At 33.8% G+C, this 24,451-nt stretch overlaps 1 protein-coding gene across 4 annotated transcripts in view; it reads right to left on the bottom strand.

The window, feature by feature from the left end:
- The window catches only part of SLF1 (SMC5-SMC6 complex localization factor 1), a 35,071-nt gene that overhangs the window by 5,488 nt on the left and 5,132 nt on the right, over positions 1-24,451 (bottom strand). For all 4 annotated transcript variants that reach the window (XM_032675867.1, XM_032675865.1, XM_032675866.1 and 1 more), the window contains 11 exons: positions 23,592-23,754; positions 20,468-20,599; positions 19,070-19,123; positions 14,603-14,761; positions 13,884-14,050; positions 12,391-12,528; positions 11,528-11,693; positions 5,401-5,548; positions 3,183-3,328; positions 1,015-1,181; positions 410-516 (listed from right to left, as the gene is read on the bottom strand). In XM_032675867.1, the coding sequence (XP_032531758.1) occupies positions 410-516; positions 1,015-1,181; positions 3,183-3,328; positions 5,401-5,548; positions 11,528-11,693; positions 12,391-12,528; positions 13,884-14,050; positions 14,603-14,761; positions 19,070-19,123; positions 20,468-20,599; positions 23,592-23,754 (1,547 nt within the window). The remainder of the gene's footprint in view (positions 1-409; positions 517-1,014; positions 1,182-3,182; positions 3,329-5,400; positions 5,549-11,527; positions 11,694-12,390; positions 12,529-13,883; positions 14,051-14,602; positions 14,762-19,069; positions 19,124-20,467; positions 20,600-23,591; positions 23,755-24,451) is intronic.

Raw genomic sequence — 24,451 nt, 5'->3', positions numbered from 1 at the left:
CCTGGAAGAAAATGGTCCATATGCTTAACACAGCTATGTAACATATCATACTCCTCAGTCTTTGTTCACAAAATGTCTAGGACTCAGAGATGAAGACTGAATTATACTTTCAAATCAGAAGACGTTGATCCTACCAAGCACAGGTTGAGGTGGATTAGCAAAGTAAGGCAGGCAAGACTGGAATATGCTCACACAAGCTGTACATTTTATTTAATATCTGGGAGGAGGGTAATGAAGAAGGCAACTTTATTGCACCATATATATAATTCCAAACATGAACTATAAGAAAATAATTCTTGGGCATAAGCCATCACTTTAGTTCAGCTTTCATCAGGATAAGTTTTTAAACCTGAAACTGTCAATTCTAACCATTTTAAAGTTCTTAACATATATTAGATATATAGAATACCTTTAATATTTCTCTTGTATACCTCTTCAGCCAAAAGATAGCAATTCTCCTTGGTGTGTGCAGTCTGAGCTTCTGCTTTTGCTGTAAGCTTCTTAAAGGTTAGGTCTCTGAAAAGAGAGCAAAAGGGACAGGTTTAAAATCGCTATTTCATGTTTTAAGATAATGTACATATACTTAATGTTTTTAAATTTTTATATATAGCATACTTAGATCTATCCATTTCAGTGTAATTTCTAAAATGTCTTAATTACATAATTTCTGTGTCCTTTAATTATAACTATTTAAAACAGTAATAAAATTCCATTGCCCATAATTAAAATTTCTTTAAAGGTAATTGTATGAACAGTTCAACTTCTCTATGTACCCTATAAATTTAATATTGGGCAAATACAACTACATCAGTCTGCATATACACTGAAACTGACGATCAAAGGGAAAGGGGGAAACCCCAGCCCAGAGGTGTTACAGGTTTACAATGGAGTTTTCTGTCAGTTGCAGTAATTTGTAGACAACAAAACAGGTCATATAAAGTTCAAGAAATGTGTCAGGTCAGAAGCTGTCCCCCAAAGCAGAATAAAACTGGTGATGTTATAGGTATTACTTACGGTAGATCAGGCAGCACTTTGACTTGGTTCTGCTTATCGCCATTTAGCATCTGTAATGCCCTTTGAGACTCAGGGCATGGCTGTTGCCCTATTTTCTTTTTCTTTGCTTTGTGTATCTTTGTCTCATGCAATGCTATCTCTCTCAAAGCAGGCAAATAGGAACAGACCTGTTGCAGAAGTAGTATTTTTAAAATAAAGTAATTTTCTTTCGTTGTTCTTGATGCAAAGCAGTCATCTATGACCCACAGCTTGCTGCATCTAAGTTTTAAAAAATCTGATCACTAAATGATTGTACATATAGATAGTTTAAAGCTGTCTTTTGCAATCCCTTTTGATATTCTTGTAATTCACTCTTTACACTGGCCTCAGAGGCGAGTGGCTTGTGTCTGAGACAGAAACTGGGAAATTCTAGACCTCTCTCTTGGGCTTCTGGTAGCTGAGAAAATTTGGATCACTTTAGCTGGACATAAGAGTGGAGTACAATTAATTGATTTTCATGTATTTAATGAAAGAACTTATAAACTTCCTGCTCCCAACCCAGGGAGCAATTTGCTAAAGAAATACTCATTCTGTTCCTTCACCTCTTCTAAGATGAAGGGTTGGACTAAGTCTTTGAGCAATTAAAGAAAATAAGCTAGTGATCTCTTAGTGCTCTCTCATTATTAAGATAGTGTTGGGTGTTCTAGATATGTTAGCTTCTTTCCAGTAACACAGAGCTTCAAACTTACTTATATGGCTCATTTAAAAAATTCATCTAAGTTTCTGCAGTTTGACAAAAACATAGGAAAAAGTCCAGTGAGGGGATTCATTCAATGACTATATCTGAAGAAAGGCATTATGGAAGGCTTTTAGTATTTAGATTACTTAAGATCACTCTAGATTCTGGAGGCAATGTGCTGTGGGTGAGAGACACCTTACTTGTGCCTTCACTGCACATTTACCACCAGAGAGTAGGATGTCACTCATTGAACCCAGAGAAAAGCCCAGCTGATAAGATGCTATATGAGAAGAATTCACAAAACTGAATGATAGTTAATTTTTATTATATGGAATAAGAAAGGAGACATAGTAATACTAAGGAAAGCCACAAAAAGCACATGAACTTGTTTCAAGCACTATAAAAATTTACATTTCAGTAGTTGTAGAGAGTGATCAGTAGTCATGGCAATACTAAAAATAGCAATCCTGCTGCATATGTGTTGGCTATATACTTAAATATTAGACATATAGTTGGTTTATTTTTAAAATTCTGAGTCTTTTGTCTGAGCTCTGTTTAAACATACTGTATTAATAAACAGTGACCTCTGTTGACAATAAACTCCTGTAAAATTCAAGAAAACTTATGTATGGTGTATGTATGAAGATGTAAATTTGTTTTTCTGTGACTCTAACTGTAGAATTTTAGGACATAGAGAAACAGTGAAAAAGTTACGGATTCCATATTCTGTTTAGGTATTGGTACTAAGATTACTGAAATGACGCTCTAAGTTAGGGCATGTCATTATCGTGTGATCACCCCGATTTGCCTGCAACCTGCCAGCCATCATGGTTTTAAGAATTTCTTTCACAGTTTTCGTCATTTATGTCCTTACAAACTATCAAAAATTGTGATTTGAGGGCAGACAAAGGTTTGTAAGTAGAAGAAAATTTTTAAGAGGAAAAATTCACAGGAATACAATGTGGTTCAAAATCATAAAATCTTGTATGTAACAAATGCCTGGACACAGCAGAATAATAGACTGTCACCTCTTAAAAAAAACAGAAGGAAAAGGTAGCCCAGAAAAATCACACTATTTGACATTTTCCTTAATTATAAATGTAGCATAAATATAAATATAAATGTAAATAAACTATTTACATCAGAGATTATTTTTAAAAGCTTTTATTGTGTTCACTGTTGTTTCATTGTTTGACTTTCAAGTTAACTGCATGTAAACAAATTAATCAGGTGTGACAAATTCTCTGGCAAGAAAAATCTTACCATTGTTCCAGACCTAGATCTTAGGCAAAGAGAAATTTATATGCAGTGGAACACATGGAAGACGATGCATGCAAAAAGCATGACCTTAGACCACAGAGAAAAAATATTTTTCAAGACTTTTATGAATCCAATTACTTGTCAAATATTGAAGTCTGAAAAGTTATTAAGGAGTAGAAGAGTTACTTACTATTTTCTGAAGAGAAAGAGGTTCTGTAGGAACAGCTATATTCCTCTGTAAACACAGGTGTTTTAAAATTGCTTCTGCGACAAACATTTGAAGCCAGAGGGATGGTATGGCACAAATAAACATTTTTAATTCACATATAGAAAAATCTGGATAAAAGCAATGGGGAGGGGAAACATAAAGTGAATATTAAAACAAGAATGCAAAGATCTAAACATCTAGTTATCTAGAAATATAGCTCTTCCAGACTTTTTTTCTTCCAGATTTAGAAGCTATTCTCCAGAAGAATTACTAAAAATAATCACATTAAAAAACATTTTAACCATCATCTAAGATAATGACCAGCTACTACATTTAACGTGTGTTAAAAGACAAAGCATCAGTTTTTATGCATCAGTTTTTAAAATGCTCTCAATATACTCTTATAAAAGTTACACCTTTATTTTGAGAATAAAATTATTTATTTGTGAAGTTATGCAAGTGATCACCTTTTAAATATTTAAGTGACACAAATTCAGATAATAGTTGCAACACGATAACAATAAGTCTGCAAGTAATGCAGGGTGACCTACAAGTTCTACATTAGAAGTGACTGTAAGCAAATTGCAACCCCATTCAGATGTATCAAGTAGCTTACACTGTTTAAAAAAATAAAACCACTTAGTGGAGGAAGAAATTATATATCTTTATATTTCTTAATATATATCTGGCATATGTCTGGCCTACCTCTCTTTTTTTGGAAAACAAGAGAGAATGACTGATTTTTCTTATGGTTATATGAATTTCTATTTTGATTCTAGCAAAATAATTTTGTCAAAATAACAAGTGAAACAGGTGGAGATGAATATCTGCCATGAGGAAGGAAGTCTTTACTGCATTGAGGAAATGTTCTGTTCTGCTAAGAAGTGTTCATAAATTAAGTGATCTGTAGACTCAATCAAAACATAAGTTTTGAGAGTACAGATGTTTTCTACTGTAAGAGCAACTGAATTTAGAAGAACTCTGCAACAATTTTGCTTTAAGTGCTGTGCATTGTACCAAGTGGCAGAGGTCAAAGAATCTTTATTCTTTATAAATAGACTGTGAATGCTGTTCTTGTTTTCCATTTGTGTATAGGAAAGTAAGAAATATATAACTAAGATTCTCTTTATTTTAGGACAGCTAGAAAATCTGTTGGAGAGGTGGCAATAGCAGTACAAACTAAAAGCTCCACTGATTTAAATACTACAAAGTTCCATCTGATTTGGCCTTCTAAGATGCAAGGCAACAGTTCTGATAATTTGCTTTCTGTAAGAGTGGAGTGGAAATATTTGTCCCAAGACTAAGATTTTAATTTTTTTTCAGGATAGTTCTCAAGTGCCCAGGTAGAAGGCAGATACACTTTAAAACATACACCTGTTACTACAGAAAATGATGACTGAAATCACAATATCCATATTTCTTCAATGGGGACAGTAGAGGGAGTGAGGGTGGGAATTAAGTTTGAAAATGAAACTAAAATAATTAAGTATTTTTCTTGAAATTATTTTTTTTGTCTTTTGAGTTCTGCAACCCCTAGTTGCTAAAAGTACAGACACCTCAACCAACACTACATATTAGATGATAACAGATACTTGAGTCGTGACATTTCTTTTTAACCAGTATACTTAATGAGGGGAAACATTCATAGGACTCAATGGAATTTCCCCCCAGTCCCCAGATAAAGTCTATTAATTCTAAGGATTTGGAATGAGACATTGAAATGTTTCACTTTCAGCCTGTAGGAGTCAAAGAGTTCAGGGTAGCTTTTGTACTTACATCTGAAGTGTCTTTAGCAAACTATTGGTTTTCTGAAGTGACAAAACTGGTCTGAGTTAAGTAAGGTGTCTCCTAGTGCTTCTCTGTATTTAAGTTTTACTATGATATGCTTAAAGCTTTTCCTAAACTGACAAGAGAGCTCCAAAGATTTTTTTTCTTCCTCACACTGTGTAGTTTTGCTTTCACATTAATACTTAATGAGATTTATTTAGAGGGATTTTAATACAAAAGCCTGTTCTCTTTGGTCTTCACTTGACACCAAGAGACAGACAATAAAACATTTTCCTGCATATGCACACACCACACTATCACAGTACACAGCTGCAACAGGACGTAAAAGATAACTTGCAGGTAAACCAAGGATTTTAGTTAGGACTTAGTGTACCTGGTTAGAAGACTTTTGAGAGACCTTGCTAACACTCACCATCACACGAAATGGCAAGGTACTCTGCCAAATCATCAGCTATTTGATGAAACACGTTTCTGTCCATAAGAAAACCTGAGATGATCCAATACTCCACTACAGTTCCAAGAATGGCACTTAATAGACCAGCAATTTCACATCTGAAAGCCTAAATGGAAAAAAACAGAGAGTATCTGTAGACCTGTACTATATAACAAATTCACACTGATAATGTACCAGCAATAACGTGGTCTATGATAAAGAGGATATCTTTAGATAAAAGCCTACTCTGTTGCCATGTCACTCCTTCACTGGCCTTTCTTTTTCTGCTCAAAAACTAACTGTTGCAGCCAGGTCAACACAATTAACGTCACGGATGCCACACTAATTAAGATTTCGCACTGGAGAGAAACAAGTTATTTGAAAACATCCTGTCTAAAACAATATGCAAAATGGGATCAAAGCTTACCAGTAGAATTATGTGATTTCTTTTTAAGTTAGGTTTTGTTTAACCATAAGATTTCAGGTACTGGACTTATTCCAGTTAACCTTGTATTTGACAATATGAGGATCTTCTTTTCCCTGCTCTATTATGATTCTCTTTTCCTAAAGATTTCACCATGAAATTAAAGCTCCTTTCGTGCCTAACTGTGTATGTCTGTGCTGAAAGGGAAAACGGTGCAAGGTGTTAGTGTCCCGCACAGAAAAATCTTTGGCAGCCACTTTGCAAAAGGAAACTCTTCTTTCCAAAGAGACTAGCAGGTGCAAATTTTGAAAAAAAACACATACCTTTGAGTATTAGCCTCACCATTTTCTCCCCATGGCATGTGTAAATAAAAAAGCCTAAGTGTATTTTCTTAAGGAGGCATCAAGATAATATACAGGAATTTAGTATGCTATCCAGACACTACCATGAGATAGACGAAGCATTTGTTCACCCATGTGAGAACTTTACCTACTGCTTAGGTAAAGCAGTGTTTCTAGTGTCTGAGTTAGTCTGTGCAAAGTGAAGTCATATCTGTCTACTGAATACTTTTCTGTGCCATGCAGAAATACTTTATGCAATGACTCCGAAGTAAGTTATTCCTCTGACCACATGTACAACCACAGAAAACTTAGTTATTTATGAAAGCGCAACTTGGAAGAATATATGCACCATCGTAGGAATGCACAAAATTCATTTGACCAGAGACACCTACCTAAGGCTCTACCAAAAAAATCACTACTGTTACACTAGAGCACCAGCTGACATACGGCATCTAGTGAAAGAGAATGAGTAGTTGAAACTAGACAATTTTGGTTAAGAGGGAAATTGAACTGAATAGGTACACACAACTGAGTCAATGGTTTGTTCTGATACTCTTTTGAGAAGAAAAGTATGTTCAAGGTTGGTTTAAAATAATTTAATAGGACTCCCTCAGGAGCTGAAAAGCACCAAAATCAGTTTGAATGCAAGTCAAACAGACATACATAAGAGCAACAGAGACTCTGACATAAATGAGTTTTATAATAAAAAGATTATAAAGTAATTTGTCAAAAAAACTACATAAATACTGTCCCTATAGTTAGTAGTTATTCAAAAGAAAAGGAATAAACACAACTACAAATAAACATGGTGTGGGGTGGCAGCATAACCTCCATCACTGAAGGTTTTTAAGAAGTGGCCAGACAAAATCGGCTAGAAATGTGATCTCCCAGATTGCTTCCAGTCATACTTCCTCTTACTCTGTTAAGCTCTATTTGATTTGGTTTGCCCCTTGCTTTACTGCGTCATAATACTTTATTCTAGAGGAACTGTGCAATCTCACAATTAAAAATCCCTTAGAACACTGATATGGACGTTAAAAATCTGAAAATAACTTTTTTCAACTAAAATTTAAATATTTAGAAGGGTACATTATTCCCTATCTTCTAAAGATTCAGGAACAGAAACTGAAGAACAATTTAAAACATCCGAAGTGCATTTTAATTTTCCTTAAGTATCCATACCTCTTATCACTGGACCCCAAAACAAAATACTAGGTGAATAATTTAATTCCATCTATAGTTCTCTGTAGTAAATAAATTTCACAAATGCAGCAAATAAGCACAGTTTTAACAGAGGTTAAGTGACAGGATCAATGACATAAAGATATAATCTGAGGTAGATACAGATGTAATGCACAAGTATTTACATTCTCTTTCTTGTTTCTAAAGCACAAGCTTAATTAATTCCTTTATTAAATACTTTCAAGAAAATGGTGGGGGTGAAAGTAGACCTTGAGGCAGAATACTGAAATAATGTCCGTTAATACTGCAAGTATTAATAATTTTACTCAGTCAGATACATAGCTGCTTATAAAATGTAGCTGATATACTAGTTGTAGCTATATGTGCCTAGATAAGTATCTCTGCATGCTAATGAGACAAACCAGATACTGCCAACTGGTGTAGGCTTGGTTGACTGATTTTGGTAAAAAAACCAGCAGGACAAACCAAGAGCTTCTCCTTAATATTTTGAAATAAATGGTCCTATGCTACAAATGAGGGGGAAATTGCTCTAATTTACTGAAAGGATCATATGTTCTAAAAATATTTAAATATTGACATATTAAAAATATTTTCAACTACAAAACAATACCAACATAGCAATGAAAACACACACAATATTAAAAAGGAAAAAACTCAGAGCATTTCCATTAAACATGAAATTTGCTACCATGTATGACAGTGACAAGGCCTTTTTCCCACTCTGCCCCTACAACAAGAAGCTAGGAGAGGCCACAGCTGGCACAGCTGATCCAAAATGACCAAAGGCCTTCTAAACATTGTGCTCAGCAATAAAAGCTGGTGGAAGGAGGAGGAGGAGGAAGAGAGCACGTTCGAAGTTACAGTGTTTGCCTTTCCCAATAACTACATTGCTGTTCCATTTAATGGTTTGCCAAGTCAAGTACAGTGCTACAGTGGCAGAAGTTTCACCATTTCTTTTAGAACACATAAAAGTGCTAATAGGAAAGCTTTTAAGTTAGAGAAAAATTAATATTAACTTTTTTATTCTGAATTACAGAGTTATTTTAGAACTGTTCTTTAGTGTTCTTTTCCATGCGATGTAAATGTAGTACTCCAAAAATGCCATACTTCCAAAAAAGCCACCGGAAGTGAGCAGACTAGAAAGACATTTACGTCTGCAAATTTACACCACACAAATTCATAATATGCAACTAAAAACCAGAATGAATGCCTTTTTCATTTCTTTTTGTCAGGCTACATAAGACAGTTCTTTAAAAAAAAAACAAAACAGCATTTTCAGGGATGAAAAGCACTTCTGATACCATCTGTGACATTGTTAAAAGCCATGCAATGCTACTCCAAGTGCTATAAGCAATATACACATTCCCTTCTAAATTCTAAAACTGAATTGACAAATTTGATTCAAGGAACTTTGACCAGGAAGTCCTGCATCAAGCCTGTTTAAATAATACAACAAATAATAAACATTATGTATATTAAAATTATATTCAATAATTGATTCGAAAAGCTCAAGTGATGGAAAAACTTCCATGTTCTTCAACAGTGCATTTTAAACTACAAAAATAGTGTTTCAGCTTAATTCCTCCAAGTTGTACCCAGCAATCATAAGGGCATTCAATTTCCTGTTCACAAATTTTATTCTGGTACTTTTATGATACTGCAAATTCTATCTAACATTGGAAAGCAAACACATTCGTATATGTAACTTGAGTCTTTACAGTCCCTCATTCTTTGTTTTCCTTTTTTTTGGATTGCTCTTTTCACAAGGTGTGTTTACATACACACATACATAAAACATAATTTTGCCACAAATCAGCACTAGAAGAAACAAATATTTTCCCTGCACTCAAGTGCTTATTTGTTGCAATCTCTTTGAATCACAAAAGAGAGAATCAGATTCTAAAAAATAAAAAAATTAATAATTGCCCATTTTTAACACTTAGAAAAGATTATGTTAGATAAGTCCCAAGAAAGAATTTAGTTAAATTATTAATCTCTTTCTATTTACAGGTATTTTCACTGAAGAACTGCATGTAAGTCTGGTATATCACAATTGGCATGCTTGTTTCTTCTCACAAGCTAACATACTGGAAAACATGGTTACCCCTTTAAACTTTGCTACAAACCACATAATTTTGGTGACCATGCAGATAGTAACAATATTCAAAGTCATTCCTTTTAATTAGGTTTCTGAATGGCCCTAAGTCAAGGTGTTGCCTCTTAAACTCACAGCTTTTAAAAACCAAAACTGGTAACAACGACTCACACTCTCAAACTGAAGGAAAATTTTGCACTCTGTAAGCTACATTTAATGACACAGAAATACTGTGGATTTATTTATGCATCTCTAAAATGATACAAAAAGGAAGAAGAAAACATAATTCTGCCTGTACAGCTGGGAAGGATCTGCTCTTTTGGCTTTCCAAATGACCTTTCAAACTATGTAATGGAATTTTAAAAGGAGTCTCTGAGTATACAGAAAAATCAGTATAATAAGATTGAGAGTTAAGGAAGAGATAATGACAAGTTGGATTATAAAAATATGGTATTTTGGTTTAGAGTTCATCTTTGCCAAAAAATGTAATGGAAAAGAAAGTGCAGTGCAATATATAAATAAGGCTCTTAGAAATAAGATAAAACCTCTAAAGATATTATGAGCTTCTTTTTAAGGCTAGACTTCATATCTGCAGGGATATTGTACATTACAGTGCATAAGATCAAAGTGAGAAAGCAACAGGCATCTGGGTTTTGTGCTGAAACCACAGTTCTTACATATGTATATAAAGCAAACAATCTAAACAAGAGGTAGGTGTCTGTGTTTTATGTTATGTTTTATTCTTTCCTTTAAGCTTATTTTTTGTATATACAATCTGTCACAAGTGATTACTCTGACAATGCAAAGAAAGGTTTATGAAAAAGGTATGACTTACAGTGCTGGAACTTGTCAAAAGAAGGAATAGCAGAAAAAAAGCAAATGGTGCCTACACGTAAAGTGCGGATTCAACACCAGGAAAAATATGAAAGCAGTCTCATTTTCCAAAGAAACAGAATGTCCGCTGACACCAACTGCATGTAAGCCTGCTTGGTGCTCAGTAACTTCGAAAAGGTAGGTTGTTTAAATATAAATATGAGTATAGAAGCCTAATTTTAGGCACTTTTAAAATATCCTGACCAAGGATAAAAAGGAGAACTGTTTAAAAATGTTTTGCTTTGATAGCCCTCAAAAAAGGTAGGAGGTCTGTCTAGGTAAGATGCGTGAAGCTTTCATTATGTTTAATCTTTTTGCCTTCATAACATAATGAAGAACTACTAGGTATTATATTGAAAGTGCTTTTTTTCTCCAGAATACTTGATTTTCTATTGTTCTGTTATGGTATTGAAAAAGTGAATGAAGTATCTATTTATTCTGTGCTTTCACAATAATTTAAAAGAGAATGCAGAGACAGCAGTTAAGTTTTTATTTTATGTGAGAATCTAGAAGTCAAAGATATTTTACAAGGCCTCTTGCTTCTGAAAAGAAAGAGGTGGTATAGAGGACACTCAGTATCTTTCAGGTCAATGTCCTGCTGGTCAGCAGGTCACAGAACAGCAATTAAGTTGCCTTCAATTCCATTTTTATGAAAAGTCCTAGGGAAGATACAAAATGAAACTAAAAGACTTGGGAAGAAAAAAAAAACTGGGAAGAAAAAGGGCATTTATTAGAGTAAAATAATGTATGTCTGTAGAAAATAGCAAAAAGGTATTAGTTTTGTTAGGTTTCTCTTTCAAACATTTCCTGAATCCTACCACTGTAAAATAAGATAATCACCTCTTTCGTTACACCATATTGTTTGACAGGATGTGTTAAGCTGGTGTCCCTAATAACTACAGTAATACCTGCTGGTAAGGGCATGTGAACATCTGAATGTAGCCAACAAACTACTCATGACTCGTTTCTTCTCTACACATCTATATGAGAATCTTACGGATCAATTCATTTCCTTTAGTGGAGCAAAAACCAGCATGCTTCACAACAAAAGGCAGCTATAACAAGCAGCTGTGATACTTACATATAATTCCTCACAAAAGAATGAACAAAGAATGTCTTTAAAAAAAAATGTCAGTCTTCATTATTTTAAAGTATAAAATTCATACTCACATCACTTTTTCTGTTCAATTCTCTGTGGGAAAGTATGACCCAATCTGCTAGAATATTTATGTGTTTGGTAAAAAGCACTGAGGCTTCGCTTCCCAGCCAAAATGTCTTCAAAAGAACTGTCTGTGGCATGACTTGCTGATGCTGTGAATTGATCCCTTCAACCAAACTGTAAAAAAAAAAAAGGGAAAAAACCTGAAGCTTTATGCCGCTTTTTTACTACAGTTACCAGACAGAAACCTTGTCTTCTGTCAAAACACACACAGGTTTGGCAATTTTTAAATATGGAAAGATCAGACACAGTTTCTGAATAATAAGTACCATAATGATGACTATTACTGTTAGATTGGGGGAATATTGTGCCAATATTTACATAATGTAAAGGGCATCTTTACTATATAAAGGCAGAGAAAAACCAAGACTTCTTTTATACTTCATAAACCAAGGAAAGACAATTGTCTCCCTAAGATAATAGGAAGATAAGTTAATTGAATGTAAAAAAAAAAAAAAAACCACATAAAAATCAGTATGTTCAAAATGCTGCTTGTCTACCTTAAAGGAAGCACTGAAGCACTGCAAAGCTAAAAATACAACATGAGCAAAATTAAGTGCTTACTGAAACTTGTAATATAGTGAAATAACAGCCTTGGAAAAGTAAGAGGCCTTAAAATACGATTAGAAAATGTCTATACAAATGACAATAAACAAACTAAGAACTGAGAAATATAAAAGGAAATGCTAACCTGCCATCTCTGTAGAACAGTATCTTATTAGGGATATATAAAAATCAGGACATAAGCTGCTGTAGGTAAGGAAATGCATGTGAAATTGTGAAAAATAAGAAAGTATTATCCTACAAACCTCACCTTTTTTTCAGAAACTCTACTTCAGCTTTTACTAAATCAAAGAAAAACTTCAATAATGTTTTGTGAACTATCTTCTGTTCATCTTCTCTCCTTGAAACAGGTTCAACATGACAAATGGTTTTGCAGTAAAGGCAAGACCTGAAAAATAAAACCCAAAAAATCCATTTGTATGACAGCAATCATAGTCTGATCTAGCGGCAAAAAAGTCAGCTTTGAATTTTGACTGTTTTGACAAGGAAATAGCTTGCTCCCCAGCAACATTCAACATTTTAAAGCCTAATTTTTTGGTTTAAAAGCTCTTTTCAGAAAAACAAAACAAAACAGAAAACATCTTTGTGACTGAGTTTATGTGTTCCAGATTAAGATTTTGTATTATTGTGTAAACTAAATAATTTCCACTGTATTTCATTTTTCTATCTCTACTCAAGTTATTGTACAATTACTATGTTTAACAGAACATCTTTAAAATCCTTTAAATATAAGATAACCTTGTAATATTCTATAGCCATTGTAACATTTGTAACATCCTACAAACTTTAGTTCAGATAACAGTTCACACGTACCATTTGACAGGACTACAGACTGTCAAGTATGATGGAGATAATTCTTCAGTAACATGCAAACACATTTTTTAGCTAGAATTTTGAGTACTAGCACCACCAGGTATACAACTGCTGAGTCTTGGCATTCAGCAGTAAGTACTAAAAGACAAAATACTTCATCTAAAAGACAAATTCTCTTCCATTACATGTGACGTGTTCCTAATAAAAACTATTAAATGTCCAATTATAGTGATTCAATGCCCTTCAAGACATGCTTACAATCATACATGTTCATATATGTGTAATCACAGTTGGATCAATGTATTTAAATGTTAGTTAAGATTTTATGACAGCAATAAAAAGAGGTATAGTTTCTCTTCCAAATGAACAGAATAATTAAATTCTATTGGTCCAAATTTCAAAAAATGAGTTCTTAAGATAAAGCAGATACTAACTACCCAAACAACTCCTATGTACTGTCTTGCATTTGTAGAGGTATCAGATATAATCAGACTTCTCAATAAGATGGTGGAGGTTATAATTAAAATCAAAATACAACATGAAACTTCATGTTTGGTAAGATAAAGCTTGAATTTTCTTTGTAACTGCAGATATGTGTGTGTATCTATACACATATATTCCACGACAGCAAAAATACATAGATTATTATAACCTGTGGAGAGCATAAAAAATAAAATATTTTTTAAAAAGGAAGAAGGCTAAGAAAATGTACATCTTTTTCTTTCAAAAAAAAATCCATCTGACTGTTAGTTAACATTTTGTGAAATATTAAGTGAAATGTCCAAATCTGTTACAATTCTACACGTCCAGTTAACTTGTTCTGTTGAAAACGTGACTTTGATGCAACAGAATGCCAATTCTCCTCCACCATCCCCGAGTTTGGAGTAACATAACAACTATTGCATCCAGCATCTCATTAAACTCTCTTACCTTACAAGCATCTCTATGAAAGACCATGTACCTTTCTTACAGATAGGACACTGAAGAAGATCCAGATAATACTTTAACATAGACAGGGACTTCCAGGGAGGATCATGTTGGAGAATAAGGTACAAAATGTGACAAAGTTTGGCAAAAAATATTGCATTGGTATTTCCCTGTAATAAAATGAGAAAATAATAATGGCTCCATACCAGCCAAAGATCCATATTCACTACGAGTTTCTTTATTTTCTTTATTCTTTACAATACCAAAAGACTGTATTTAATCACTGAAGTAACATGTAATTTAATGCATAACTATAAGCAGAAAAACTCATAGTTTAAAAAAAAAAGAAGGAAAAAGAACTTGCTTTAGACTGATATTCCAGCTGAATGCACTGTAAGAACAAACCTTCTCAATTGATGTCTCTACCTGTGGCCTACTAGCACAGTGCTGTTTCTAAATGTAACGAAAAATATTTGTGGCCAAGCCTTACACAATACTTAGAGCACTACATTCATGTGGCTTGCAAATAAATACTAATCGAAAAAAATAATCTTTAAGTATTAAATTCTTTTCTTTTTTTTGGTAACACAAGCACATCGATGAACACAAGGAGAAGAGAGAACACATCGCTAAAAACTACTAAATGCAATGTCAGGAGCAAAGATCATAATACTTCCATTTATTGCTTTAATTTTGAAAATACTTTAGTTTTCAGCTCTCACCAATAGGAAATATTCCAGAAGAGAATGAAGAAGTTGCACAGGAGGTATACGGTACTTCTGACCAGCAGCAAGTTCTGTGATTACATCAGCAAATAAATGCTCTTCCACTAATCCTTGAAGTATATACCAACTGCATCTGGACAAATCAGTACTTTTAACCTAGAAATGAGACATCTTTGTAAATAAAATAACAGCTTAAATAAAAAACACCCCTTAACTAACTAACAGGAAATGCATCAATGCATCAACCAACAGGAAATTTCTAAGTAAAATGTTGGTAATATGTGTCCTGGTTCTGGTCAGGACAAGGGTAATTTTTTCATTTTTGCAGTAGCCAGGAGCAGGCATGGCTAAGACACAGAGGTTATTCTGGAAGTTATTCTCATGTTACTGCCAGGGGCAGGGGAAAGGGACTTTTGCTTCTGAGAAGAAGGTTGTTCCGAGAAAATGCAGCAGGGGAGCTGTCCAGTAGTTTATTGTTGTGGGCTTTCCATATGAATCCTTTTTTCTTATATCTTTTGTTATTAATATTGTTGCTCTTACTGTTCATTTTCTTACATCATTGCTGTTTCCAGTAAATTGTTCTTATCTCAACCCATGATCTTTGCCTTTTGTGTCTCCAGCTGGTGAGGAGGAAGTGGCACATGATTTTAGTGGGTGTACTAAATTGGAGAATATAATTCCTAAACCACAAAAACGAAACAGGATTGATTACAAACTAAACTAGAAAAATTACTTATTGTCTGCTCCAATCTAGATCATTCTGTTCTAGAAAGGCACTCCCTCTTCCTGAACTAGGCTTTCATTGAAAATACAGTAGGTGCTTCTCTTCTTAGATCAGATTGCATCTACGCTTTTAAAAAACAAATTACAGTCCACACATTCGATAAATTGTGTATAATTTATTCTGGAAAGGTATGAAAAGGAGTTTTAGCATTTCCAAAAGTGCACAGTACATCCCACAACATATGGCTGAAGCACGGAACAGCTAAGAAAGTCAGAGAAAAGTGAAAAACCATAAGATACATAATTTAAGTGTACGCATTATAAAACCATAAACAATATAACTGTTTTATCTCCCTAGTTCTTCTATTCCCATACAGAACGTCAGAGAGGCATCTAACACTACAGATTGCACAGGTAGTAACCCCAGTGGATTTCAAAACTCTGAAGATCTTAATGGCACAGGGCTTCCTGCTTGTTCTCTGCTACTTACGACAGCAAAGCACTTAACTTTGCAGGCTTTCAAAGAACCCACACAGATATAATGGCTTTCATGAGATGCTGTATCTGCTCTGCAATTTCCCTGTTACTGTCTGTACTTTCAGCTTTCCAAAACCCACAAATAATGCTATTGAAGACCTCAGCTACATTGCTATTTATACCTTTCCTCTAGTCCAGGTTCAAGCCAAAGCTGACACACAAATTACTTGCAGAGATATTACCAATCAAAGCACAGCTTCCCTATACCAAATAACTTCTCTTTTGAAATCCTGCTTTTTTGTTTGACCACACAGCCTGAGGCTCTGGTAAATTCAAAGAAACTTGGATAAGGAGTCAAAACTGAAAAATCTGAGTAAGATGACTGATTGGACTGCTGGGAATTAAATAGTTACATAAATGTATTGTTGCTTTAGTCCCTGACAACTTGTAGACTTTAGGATCTCTGCCAAAACCCCTGTCTTTTAATGTACATTAGATAAAGTTACTCAAGACATAAAATCACAGAATCATAGTTTAGGTTGGGAAAGAACTCTAACACATTGAGTCCAATCATTAATGCAGCACCACCAATTCCACCAGCAAACCATGTTCCTAAGTGCCACATCTACACATTTTCTAAATCCCTCCAGGGATGATTACTCCATTACTGCCCTGGACATCCTGTTCCAGTGCTTGACAGTGCTTTTGGGGGAGAAATTTTCCTATTATCCAATCTAAACATCCTGCCAATTGTTTTAAAACTGGTTAAAATTTTAAATTAACATGGACTTTGAGTCCAGTTGTGGTACTATACTGCTATTAGATAGCTTCCAAAAATGTTCCAGTAATAAGCTAAAAACATTTCGGGCTCTGGTCAAACATGAAAAAGATTCAGAACGAAATTATAACCATGGTTATATCACAGCCAAAGTCTCAGTGAATGAATTCCACCTCAGCATTAGATATTTAGTTTCTCTGTACACGCTTCATTTCTAATTCCTAATGCACGCATTATTATATGAACAATAAATAAAGATGCTCATCTATACAGTTTTCTTTTAATCAAGGTTTTGTACATCTGGTGTTTGCAACTCACATTTACTTCAATGTTTTCATTCATATATGCACTATTAAAACCTGCACTAAAATTTCCTTTGGACATAATGGTTGCATTGATACTTTTGTAAGGTTAGTTAACCATAAACTGTTTAATGACAATCAAAGAACAACTTCTTTGATGTCTGGATGTGAAAGATGACTCCATATATTGTGCAAGTACAAGCACATTGCTACTGGCCTGCATCTGGTTGATTGCACCAGCATGCAGCTTTTTTATATTGTGACTGAAACCTTTATCTCTTGAAAATTCTGGTACTAGAAGAAACAACAACATTGATGCATTATTTTGAAAGTACACACAAAGATGTTTTGGAAACAGTGTGAGGCCTTTAGCATTGCATTCAAGACAATAAGGAACTGGAGAACTGGTATTTGGCATATTTCTAAGAGGTAAAGAAAGATGGTACACAACTGAGGCAACAATTTTTTTCAGTATCAGGAGACAGCTGCTATCAAAGAGACTGAATAGTCAATAAGCTGCACAAAGTTCTACTGGTTTGCGTTCTGACTAATGAGGAATCAGCAGTATCTTGTGAAACACTGCTGGTATAATCATTAACACTTTGAGCAGAAACAAATGAAAAATTAAGGTCCACACACAATAAGTTGTGTTTTACTTTGCATAACATGGAAGAAAAGCTGACAAAGGAGATATAAATACTTTTGGGATGACAATAGATAACAGAACACTTAGCTGAGTTAAGCCTTCCTAGTAGTTGCAAACTGAGATGATGGAATATAGTAGGTAGCTCTAACATGTGAATTTAGTCTGTAGGTTTGATTTTACTTCATTAGTATTATTGGAAATGTTTATTGGAGCTGTTTATAAAAGCCATAAATATGTTTTTTTATACTGCCTATAAAAGTCCAATATCAAATGCAAAATCTACCAATGAATATTCCACAAAGTAGTAAAAGACAGTGATAGGTCATGCATAAGAAAAGTACTACAATTAGTCTTAAAATTATTATTCTAAAGAATAGAGAAAACCAATTCTGGTGTACAAGAAAGATAAATTTTTTATCCCATTCTTCAACAAACTAAACAATAAGGTTAAATTTCAATGCAAATCTGTTCAGGAGCAGAAATGCACACAGCATTTTGCTGTTCAGTGGTGGTGTTGGACCATGACAAAGCATTGTACTGCTCATGTTTTAAAAGTATTTTTCTCCTCCCTTCCTTATTGTGTCAATAAAAAGAAATCAGAAAAAAAAGAGATTTGCAGTAACTATTTATGTAGTAACGCTCATAAAGATATCAAATCTTCAGCTACCAAGAAATATAGGAAGCTAATAGATGCTTCAAGTGTTTCCATTTTTAACTAATAGAAGTTACCATAAAAAGTACACTACTACTAGCTCACGGTTACTATGTAAAATACTTTTTGAGTACTAAGAAGCAATGTTTCAACATGTTTAAAGATTTACTCTTAGTATTAGAGATAGAGAAGGCAAAATTTATTTTCTTCAAATACATATAACAAAGACTTAACAAAACCTATTGCTGATTTGTACCTGATTTATGACATATATTTGGCTTACTGGAAATAAAAAAGAGAAATTAAATAGTAAAAAAAAAAAGAAATTAAGTCAAAGTAATTATGAAACAAGATTGAAAACCAAAGTATTCTACTTGCAATCTGTGCTTCAGTTAACCCTGAAACCCACATGATGGTGTTTCAGGCATGTGCTGAAAGAACAACTACTGCTTCTTTCTACAGTGAAACAACCTTTGGCTAAAATCTGTCCCTACCAGCAAAAACTGTGGTGAGCACTGCTAAAAGTTGTGTACACTTTCACTTTATTGCCACTGCATAAATACCATGCTTGGATAATTTAAGATGCTCTAAATCACAGTAGGGCATCTTTGCTTCTTTTTTTTCTACATTAATAGGTAAAATTCTCTTAACTAGCAGAATTAAAGGGCTTTGTAATAACATAGACAGTACTGAAAGTATCGCAAGAACAAACAACATTCAACATCCAATGATGCTCTTTAATGCTTCAATACTTTTATTAGAGTTTTGGATAACAAAAAAAATTGTAAAATGTTTCTTTGATAGCTAATTTTACAATGAAAGTATGTTTGCCTAACTTCATAACAAAATTCCATATATGCAACATGCCCTTTATCAGAATTCTTACCTGTGGATTGCATTTGTTCAGCTGGTCTGTTTGAGCAAACCTGTGGATAACAGTCTGTAAAACAGGATAAAGTCAGTCTACACACTGGATATCAGTCAACATATTCAATAAATACTACATAAAACTCCCTAAACAACAACTTTTATTAAGCATCATTCAAGTACAACATTTAACATAGCAATCTATTTATATTTGTCTTTTTAATATTTGGATGGTAAAATTACAAAATAGAGGATTAGTGACCCAAAAGGAATAAAATATGGCAATTTTTTCTTCCATTTTTTCCCTGTTATTGCCTATTTGTTGTTATGTGGTTGCTATGAAATGACATTGTTCCTAGATTAAACCTTAAACACTGAGTGTTTGGATTCCTCTTGCAGGTAACCTATAATGTAAAGATATGGCAGTAGATGCAAGAGTATGTTACTATTATTGCTATATTTAGTTGTCATCTAGTGTTACAATCTTACCAAAAGACGTTACAAAACAGTCTTTAGGAGAGACCATCTTTGGGATTACCATTACTCCATCTGCACATGTACACTAATGTGTAGTACATATGTACTACATAAGAATTTGAACAAGTGCAGTTGCTATGTGTAATATACATGAAAAGTCAACAATAAATTTATTTTTTAAATGTCTGGGAGGGTATAGCCTTGATAAAATGTCACCCATAGAAGATGTAGCATTTGAAGCTGCACAGATTTAAGCAGCATGAATGTTCTATTTGCTGATTTTCTGTTTAATAATTGCATACCTTGAGGACTTACAAATTCTAATTCTTTTGCTACTAAGAATGGACAGTACTTCATGTAAACAAGCTCCTACAAAAGTACTTACACACCACCATCTGCATCACTGTCACTTACCAAGATAATATATCCTAACTCAGAGTAATTAGTTGGTTTTTTCTAGATATGAAATAGTGGTTTTAATTACTAATGTAGCACTCTTATGAGGATTAGATATGTGACAATATAGAACCAAAGGAGTGCATTAGCTCTATTTTTGACTTATGATAAAAAACATTCATATAAATCAACAAAATACCAGCTCTACGATATGATTGGTTTGAAAAAATAACAGGAAAGTCACAGAAACACTGTAACTCAATTTTGTTGAACATTTGCTACTATTTATCTCATGTATTACACCAAGATTTCAAGCAGTTCACCTTGTCTTCTACACAGCCATGTCAACCAATTACCATTACTAAATTATAATTTAACTAATGGTAGATACAGTAAATATAGCATTATTAAACATTGCAGGTTGAAAGGCAGTATTACTATTTCAAAAGGTTTTAAACTACCTGCTTTATTAGCTCAGTACTATAATGAAAGATATAGTCAATAATATCCATTTTATGCTAAGAAAGCATTAACTGTTACTTACCGCCGCAAAATACATATGTTTTATAATGGCGTTTTTCATTTCAGTAAGTTGCATTTTAGACATGACTTGGTCTGTTTCTCGTGCAGACAGCAAATAGTTCATTTGGATATCTTCAGTATTTTGTATTTCATTCTGTGCAGAGCAAAAAAAAAAAAAAATACTTTCTTTGTTTCAAAGCTAATCGTCTAACCGACTTTTATGTGCTAAGTCTATCTATATGTTGTATTGTAAACCCTTCTGTGCCTATGTATGTTTATACAATTGTTTAAGGGTCTACATCATGTGCCAGATAAACAGCGGGGGGTTTGGAAACCAACCACTGATGCTGTAGGAAGCTGTAGATAAGAACTATCATTGTAACCTTCCCCATATTTATTTTTCCTAACTGACTTTTAACTCAGTCACAATCCCTGTGGCTGAAGCGAGAGCTGTGTTTCCATAATGGATTCTCTCTCAGGACTTTTCAAAAACTAAAGTCCATTTTCAGCTAGTCAAAAACGTAGTAAGGATTTTTAAAGACATTTTTTCTGCAATTAGTCTATTTATTTTATATAGACCACTATAATGAAATCTTTTCAGTTCTTGCCTATAAACCAGAAATAAAATAGTAATTTAAAAGGTTGGGTTTTTTTCTTTTTTTTTGGGGTGGTTGTTGTTTGATTGGGGGTTTTTTGTAATTTTGTTTGTTTAAATAATTTACTCTCTGAGTCCAGCTATCATTTCCAGGTATTTCTTCAGTACAGAAAATGAGAAAATATTTCTCAAATTGGTTTCCAACTCATTCTGAAAAGACTTCAAGTGACATCACAAGATAATTTTTGTTAGTAAAAAATAGCTACAAAAATATTTAAAATTTACTTCATGGATTAAGAACAGTACATTTCAGTAAGAGTGTCAATGTACGCTTTCCTTCAAAGATATAGAGATTATGATTACAACACCATTTTTATTTTAAGTTAATACACATGCAACTACAAAACCAGACACCTCTTGCAGCCTGATGAGTTAAGATATAGATGAAGTGTTTCCTTGGTCATACAATGATAGCCATTTTTTACTGTGAGCAGGTGTGGAAGGCTTGGTGTAGCTTGTCCACTGATCCAAACACCTAAATCCGATGGACAAATCAAGTATGGGAAACACGGGAAATAACAGTATGCAAAAACCCACAGAAGTGTATGCAATGACAAGATCCAAGCAGTTTATACTTCTAAGTTTTAAAACTAAAGTTTCAAAAGTTACATATCTCATCCTATTTTCAGATTTTCCCTTAAATGTATAGTTCAAAACAAACGTATTTGGCATGTGCATAACTGTATTTCTAAACAAACACTGAGTTCGTTGCACATTTAGAAGATGAAGTATTTTTGATAAAGAGTATAAACAGCTTTCGACGAGCCTGGGATAACTGAACTCTGATGTATTAACTAGTCTTTACTTCTTATGGCACTTCAAGCACATTATTTTCAATGTGCTCATAAAAATACTTACATTCAAACAATTTATGTACAATCATGGCAAAAATTTATGAACTCCAGCATGCATCCAACAAAGCAATTAAAGTCACTGTTTGAGACAAGCTCCCTAAAATCATGCATGTGTTCTAATATCCTAAACCAATAAATATGACACTTTGCAGAATCAAATCATCAATGACAATCCCAAGAGTATTTTAACAGTAGTTACTAGGCTGAGATAATAAGAATAGATACTGAAATATAAACATGAAGCAAAGACTTGGATAAAAAAAATTCACACTGAGAATATCTGAACAACAGTGCAGTTCCCCTGAAAAGAAGAAAATAATAATGCTATTTTTCTGAATTCATGATCTGGACACATATATGGATGTTTAGGGGAGGAAGAGGATTTATATTTGCTAGAAGTAGCAGTCAAAAAGCACAAATACAAATTTACAAAGCTGGAAAAATCAAATGAATTATATGCCAAGTACTTCTGGGACAAAGAGAAAAGAGTGTGTCCATAATGTTCTTTGGTAAAGCCTAATACATTTGGACAACTGCTGTGATTTGACTGCCTATGTTTTATTCTTTTCCTTTTAAGAGACTAGGAGGCTTAGCAGTTTTCTCAATTCTTCAGATTCACTTAAATAGAAAACCAGTGTTCTCTTGGCCTCTGAGGTGAGTTATTTTTACGAAATTTAGGAAAAAAAAGTTATGTGCAAGTTAACAGACTGGTTAAGATGGAAAGCTGTCATCAGATGTGGGAGGAATTCAGGGTGCATAGCAAGAAACACTTGATTTTGATAGAGATCAATAAAAGGTGAAGTAGCCATAAAAACCTGACACTCATTCATCTGTTAATGTAAATGTCTATCTTAACTGAAAGGTTTAAATGAGAACAGTTTCCCTGAACAAGTTTCATTAAGAGAGTAAGCACTAGAGTAAGAGCCCACATTGACATGTTTTATTCAGGGTGTAAACATTAAGACCTTCCAACCTTCTTCTTGCCCTTCTGTAACAGCTTTATTACAGGGAGCACAAAGTACTTTGATCTGAAGAATCCAAAGGGTTTTCAAATAGTAACAAACACAGTTTTAGCTCCTACTTGCTTGCAAAGGTAATATTTTCAATTAGCAGTTGAATAAAGTCACCCCAAAGTCTGAGGAACTACCATACTAAAAGAATATTCTGAGGCCTTTGAGTAGTTCCAGATCAAAATACTAGGAAGTTCTGAACGGTGCACCTGGTAAGCAAACAATTATGAATCATTGGGCATCTCTCTTAAAGGAAATAGAAACAAAAAATTCTACTGAATTCCGCACTGGCTCAGGACCATGTCCAGATAGCATCTTATTACAGTGTTCCATCACCCTTACAGTAACAAGTGGTTCCTGACTTTCAGACAGAACCTCCAGTGCTTCTGTTTATACTCATTGCCTCTTGTCATGTCAAACGGCACCACAGCCCAGCTCTGTCTACTTTGCACCCTCCCTTCAGGTATTTGTATACATTCATAAGCTTTCATACCTCTTGGATACACAGTCTCAGCATCAGAAAGTTGTCTTACCTTTAATCAAACTACAAAACTTTCAGGTTGATCATATACCTCTCTATTATTAACACTGCATTGCTTACAGTAATCAGTAAAATAATTTACTCACCTCAAAAAGGTAATGTCCTAGATATTGCAAAGGGTAGTACTGAGCTTCTGAGAGACATTTTTTGTTTTGCATAGGACAAACGTTATTATTGATGAATATATGAGTTACACTGTGCTCTGCATCATGAGATGAACATATGGTTGCCTTTCCAGCTTGAAGAACTCTAAAGAAACATATTTGGAAAGATGTATTTACTCCATTATATTAATACTGCCTAAAGCCACAATATAGTTTACGAACTACAAGCACGTAAGTGCACCTGAATAAGGCATGTATGTATGTATGGCACTCCATAAACTTTATTAGAAAGATAAAAGGGCACTTAATAGCCTTCAGAAAACTAAATAACCCACTTAACAAGACATCTTTCTCCTCACAATTTAATACTATTAATTAAAATCAATATACACCTCCTACCTATCTGATAGAAAGCTTTACCTGTGCACTTTTTCAGATATCAAATTTGATGATAGCAGCTATACTTTTTTGCATTATCTCCCCCAATTAAACTTTCAATTAAAACTTCCTATAAATCAAGCAGTTTACAAAAAAATGAACACTGCTTTTCTGAACTGTAATTTGATATTTTCATAATACAAATAATACATTTCCATAACACATTTACAGCATTGGCACTGTCCAGTATCATATATAGAGAAGAGACTTGTTTGTCTTTGGGACACCATTACATAGAATTTTCCCAGGGACAATTTCCAGAGCTGTACTACTGCAAATACCCCAATGTTTTAGAAAAGATGCCAGACAAAAAAAAATGCTGGAAAAAATAAGGTCTCGTAACATTCTGGATATATATTTCATTTTTTATAATCCAGGTATGTAAAAAGAAAAGGTTGTTGATC

Source organism: Chiroxiphia lanceolata, chromosome Z (assembly GCF_009829145.1).
Source record: "Chiroxiphia lanceolata isolate bChiLan1 chromosome Z, bChiLan1.pri, whole genome shotgun sequence".
NCBI lineage: Eukaryota > Metazoa > Chordata > Aves > Passeriformes > Pipridae > Chiroxiphia > Chiroxiphia lanceolata.
Note: the sequence above shows the minus strand (reverse complement) of the source record. Positions and strands in the feature narration are given on the sequence as shown.